Source organism: Impatiens glandulifera, chromosome 7, assembly GCF_907164915.1.
Source record: "Impatiens glandulifera chromosome 7, dImpGla2.1, whole genome shotgun sequence".
In the NCBI taxonomy this organism is placed as follows: domain Eukaryota; kingdom Viridiplantae; phylum Streptophyta; class Magnoliopsida; order Ericales; family Balsaminaceae; genus Impatiens; species Impatiens glandulifera.
In genome coordinates this window covers 20,551,235-20,557,234 of record NC_061868.1, presented here as the reverse complement: position 1 = coordinate 20,557,234, position 6,000 = coordinate 20,551,235, and the positions used below count along the sequence as shown (strand labels likewise).

The 6,000-nt window shown below is 32.3% G+C and overlaps 1 protein-coding gene across 1 annotated transcript; it reads right to left on the bottom strand.

Moving 5' to 3' along the window:
- Positions 1 to 300: 300 nt before the first annotated feature.
- LOC124945132 (probable protein phosphatase 2C 58) lies at positions 301 to 2,323 on the bottom strand. Its single transcript, XM_047485512.1, has 5 exons — positions 2,155 to 2,323; positions 1,363 to 1,623; positions 998 to 1,280; positions 761 to 915; positions 301 to 678 (listed from the first exon to the last, which is right to left on the bottom strand). Exons 1-5 carry the CDS (start codon positions 2,185 to 2,187, stop codon positions 541 to 543), a joined length of 870 nt encoding a protein of 289 aa, XP_047341468.1. The 5' UTR covers positions 2,188 to 2,323; the 3' UTR covers positions 301 to 540.
- Between the last annotated feature and the right edge of the window lie 3,677 nt (positions 2,324 to 6,000).

Genomic DNA, 6,000 nt, shown 5'->3' with positions numbered 1-6,000 from the left:
ATGGGGATGGTAGTAAAAAAATACCTGAAATAAAATGAGGCGAGGATGATAGATGAATTTACCACCTGATCATCCGCCACATTGTCATCACTAATTTTAAAGCCTCTAAAGGTTGGACGGCAAAGAATATTTCTTATCAAATTTAATCCAAAGGTTTAGACGAATTTGTCCTTTAAAAGTTGAATAACACAAAGGGAAAAAATCAAAATTGGATTCTTGTGTCCTGTGCAGTATAAATGTAGAGCTCAGGAATAGAGAGAAATTGGCCATTGTTATTTGTTGGCCTCGCCTAGACATAGATTATTTTACTCAAATAATTCATTAAATCTATATATAATAAACTCTTTTACTCAAATAACAAATTTCTCATACCAAAGAAGCAGTTTTGTGCTAATAAGAAACATAAAAAACATGAGTTTTGTAAACATAAGCATGCTGTTCTTTCTACATGAAGTAGTGGTTTATTAATAATCCTGATAAATAAATAAGGAAAAGTGAAAAGATAAAACAGTGACAATTGGAGAAAAGCTTCTTTTTAAATTAGTGAAACTTGACAACTATACAGGAGATATCATCTCTGCTTTTTCTAGCAACAGCCTCTTCTGTTAAATGCTTAGCTGCCTGTTGTGCATCCTTTATGTGTTTTATAGCATCTATTGCTTCTTGGTTTGTCATCACCTTTAAGCAAAACATCAACTTTTTAATCGTATATAGAAACAACAAAACAAACGCGTTAATCAAAACATATAAACAAACAAACCTTCCATAATCCGTCGCTCGCCAAGATTAGACATTCTGCATCCCCATTTATCGTCTCTTCTATCACATCTGGTTCCGAACTCATATGTCTCTTCAAGCTTTTATCTCCAAAAGCCCTTGCCACTGCTAACTGACCATCAACTCGAGGAACATCACCTTCAAAGTTCACTTCATATTATTGTCATGCATCACTCATGAGTTTATTCAACATAATAACTAACATATATATATTATATACCTGGAATGTTGGAAACAAATCCACCTTTACTCTCAATCATTCTTTTCTCTTCTTCCTTATTCGGCTCGTGGTCAACTGACAGCTGTTTCGCCACACCATTCTTGGATAAAACAGCTCGAGAATCTCCAACATTTGCAACTACAAGCTTCTGACCGTTCACAAGTATTGCTGTAACTGCTGTGGATCCACCTCTTCCAAGGGAAACCGAATGTTCCAAGATATAAGAATCTGTAGTGACATATGCTCTCTTTAAAGCACGTTTTGTGTCTGTCCAAAAGTCACCCTGTTCTCCAGTTTAACAGAAGATAAGAGTCAAAAGTTTATTCAATTACCAGATCAGATCAGATCAGATCATAAAAAGTTACCTCTTTCAGAATGTTGTCAAATAGGTTGGATTGTAAGTAGTTTGCCACAGTATGGCCCATATGACCATCAAAGATTGCAAACAAACCAAGATCATTTTCATGAACTTTCTTAAGTTGAGAGACTAGGTAGTCTTCCATTGCATGATGTGACTTGCCCTTGACGAGATGAAATCCATGAGTGATGTTCTTCGACGCCGTCGTACTTTTTCCTTTCGCCGTGTCTGCATTGACCAATGATCCAACAACTGTAGCAGCTTTTTCCTGTCAAGTTATTATCGAGACAGTTACAGTTATGACTTATGAATGAGTAAATGATATCATCCTCCACAGAAAACAAGCCAGAAAATGGCTCTAGAATAGAAAAAAAAAACTAGATCAAAGAGGCATAAAACATAAAAGTCAGTCACTTATGCAAAATCCGCTAGAATCCGAGAGTTTATTGCTGGTAAATCCTATATACGAACATTCTTCCTACAGTATGTGAAGAAACGAGTTGAATTTGAAGGATCTTCAGTTATTCACGCCAATAGAAACACAGCTGATGAATGAAAATATAATTGGCAACTATTGGTGAAATTTGCATCATTACAGGACGGATCGATAAATATTCGTAGGATGAAATAAGAAACACATGCTCAAAATTCATTTAAAGCACTAATAAAGCAGATTTGCAGGTAAAAAACTCTGTCAAACTTAAACAGCCTATAGGAACACGGTGATAGGAGTTGGATGAGCAGGATCTTGAGATTGGAATAGTATGCATATAGTAGAGAGAGTTAGTTAGTTAGTTACCTTCATTTGTCTAAGAATATCTTTCCCGGTCATGATTCCTCTGTGTGAAGAAGCTCTGCGTAGAGATCGAGTGAAGAAGAATTCGGAAATGGAAATCAAGTCTTGAGATGTTGCCGCGTTGTTGTGTATCAAATAAAACCGCTTTTATCGTTGGTTGCGTATTTTGGAAATCAAATGGATTCTAAAAAGAAGAAAAGTAAAAGAAAGACGCGCTTCACATTTAAGCGACGACCTTTACTTATATTGTCAATGGATTCGCCCCTTTTCATTTTTTATTTATTTAAGAAATTAGCATAGTGTTATTTAAATAACTAATCTATTCTCACACTGTTTTAGTCTTATTTTTAATTATCATAAATTATTATTTTATTAAAGAATAATGATATATACACATCTTTGCATCGCATAGCACCTACCTCATTTATAAAGAAAGAGAAAATATTTTTCCCTCTCTTATATTTTTTTTAAATATATTTTCTCTTTCTTTCCAAATTCCAAATGAGATACATGCTGTGTGAAAGTGTTGTATAAGAGTGATGTATGTATCATTACTCTTTATTAAATAACCTAAATTATTTAAAAAATCTCCAACAAACAAACCTCATGCTTGATATGCTTGATCCTAAAATGAATTTTCCTATTTTTTTAAAATAAATTTTTAAGTTTATTATTAATTCAAATAAATAGTTACTTAAAAACAAAATTAAATTACAAAGTTACATCAATAAAATCAAAACAACTAAATAAAATTTTTATAAATATTAAATAATATAATAAATTTGTAATAATTAAAATTACAATAACGAATATCAAAACAAATTTGTAATTTCTTCGTGAGTTATGTCAGCTTTTTCTATTTTCTGACCGTCTTACTTTTATTTAGTTAAATGATGTATGCACATTTCAATACCTACCCATTTACTACTTTCAACCCTTCGAATTGAACTTATTCAATTCATTCAAGCATTCGCTCGGAGTCGACAATAGAAAGAAGAATTGGTATAAATGATCACAAATGAAGCAAATCAAATCTATTTTCAGACAAAGAAGATAAAAAAAAAAAAACTATGGTGACTATCTATGGAAAATTGGAAATGTTGCTTATAAATAGGAATTCAATAAACGGAAACTGAAGCTACAAATCACAAAATAAAACCCAACTAGGGGCATTCCAAGCACTTGTGCAAAGATGAAGCGAATCAATCAAAATGGGAGGAGAAGCGAAATATTTTTGAGCCCAATAATTAAAAACGGCTTCAAAGCCGTCAGATATTTACAACTGGTCGATGACAAGGACTTACGCTCCATCCTCTTTCTTTTTCCAGTCTTCTTTCCTCAAATAGTAAATATTAACAAGTAAAAAAATGTAATTATGTAATTTTTTTTTATGGAATATACATATCAATATGCTTGGATTTTACCTTTTATTCCACTTCGAGTTTCTATACTAATAGGAGTGAGACTTCTTAGAAAATTCTTTTTCTAAGGGCAACAAAAAGCCTTAGCCGAATGTGGGCTTTTCAAAGTGTTTTATATGTTTGGGGTAGTATAAGTGATATCCTATTTATTCTTCTCTTTTTTCTCTCGTTAGAGGGTTGCTGATTATTTATCTTAGCTTTCTTGAGTTTTAGCTTCGGACCAGACGTGTAAATACCACGAAGGGAAAGCCCCCGGTAGGGAACTCATACTCATATGTCTGACTACACAAGTTTTGAAGCCATATGACTAATGGCGTCTAAGCGATATAGTCAATGTAAGAGTGAATTAAATTCTTCCAAGAAATATAGAATAGTATATGTAAGCACAAAAAATTTACACACCAATTTATAAAATTAAAATAATTATTTGATTTATTTTTGAATAAATAAAATCAAAATAATTAATTTAAGGCCAAAACCCAATTAAAATAATTAATTAGATTGATTATTATGATAATTAAAGCTTAATTAATTAAGAAAAATGACCAAAATTAAAAATTAAAATTATTTGGGATAAATGTACTCATTTATCTTAAAATAATTTTAGAAAAAATCTAGAGAATAAAATAAATAATTAAGGATAAAATGAGGTACCCATTTCATCCCAAAAATTATTTATTTAACCCTAAAATATTCAATAAAAAAATAAAAAAAATAGTAAAATATTTGACATATTTATTTTAATATTTTGTGTATTTAAAAATATCAAAATTAAAAGTCAAAAGATGAAAGAAAAATCAATTTCAAACAAACTCTTAAGGTTTTAAAATAAAAATAAATTTTTAATCGGGTGTAGCCGAAATACATATTTATTTCTACAACAGGAACCGCATCAATCGGATGGACGTTGGATTATCATCCAACGTTCCAAGCGCGCTTGCGTAGCCGATTGTAACCGAAGAGGCGCGCGTCCGCGTCTCACCAGATTGGCTAGCGCTCGTTAGCCAAATCACTAATAGAACGCCCAAACATCAACAACGTTGGACAAACCGTTGACGGAACGCGTTAAAACACATGAAACGACGTTGTTTCATGCTCCACCTTCGTATTCATCGCAATCGCGGGAGAAGATAAGATCAAAATCCACTTTTAATTTCTCAAAAGTGGAACTTCCTCCTAACTCAACCAAAACGGCTGATTTAAATACTGAAATGATCACCCTACTTCGGTGATCATTTCTCCTATAATAATAAGGATGAATCATCCCTATTCCGGCCAGTTGACTCAATAACAGCCAAAATACCATTAATGGTTTTTGGATGATTCGATCCACTTGGATGGATCAACCGACCTTGGGAGGCTATAAATAGCTTTCCTGAATCATTCCGAACGCAAGAGATCCACTCTCCACCTTCAAATCGAAGAAAATCAAAAATCCGACATTAAAGTTTCAAGTTTTCAAATTTTTCAAATTTTTTGTTTGAGGCTTTAAAGCTTAGATCTGAGCATCCCAAAAGCTTCTCTAAGAATCTAAGAGTGTTTTCCAATCATTGTGAAGGTTTCAATCACCCTCTAATTCATTTTCACAGTTTGAATTTATATTTCAAATTGCATAAGTTTGTATGTTTGCTGTTTATGATGTTTTATGGTTGAAAATAAAAAATAGGATCATTTATAAACTTTATGGATATGTTAGAAACACTCAATCAACCTAAATTAAAAAAACCCAAATTTGAATTTAACAAAAAACATATTTATTATTTTCAGGTTAATTCTCTTAAATCATGGCCCAGAAAGCTTCCCAATATAATTGTAATATTTTTGAACAACTATTTGGATCTTGTTTGATCCATCTTTATCATGTTTGATCAAAATTAAAATTTTAAAATAAATTGAAAATTTGGAATTCTTGATTTGGTCAAAATGAACGACCAGTATTCTTGTTTTGATACCAATCAAGTATATGAGATATAAAGAAGCCATTAGATAGTTCATTTCTCCTCAAAGCAGTTTTAAAACCAAAAATTCAATTTTTAATCATAAACTGTTTTGAATTTGATCATCATCTAGGTTGATTGATACCTTAAGATGATGATCAACATGTTTTGGGGAACTTTATGAAACTACCCAAGCCCTTGGATAAAAAAATCCAAGCTAAAAAATCAAAATTACAAAACATGCACTTTTATGTTCTTGAGGACCGATAGGTCTAACCTAGGACTGAGAGGTCCGACGGACAATCATCAGTCCGGACCAAGACCTAGGACAAAGAAATTCAAACTTAGGACCGAGAGGTCTGACCAAAAAATTCAATAGGACCGATGTTCTTGGGCTAGGACCAAAAGGTCTGACCGATGATTTTTACATCCGACCAAAAATTCGAACCTAAGACTAATAACCTCCACCCATGACCGAGAAGTCCGATAAA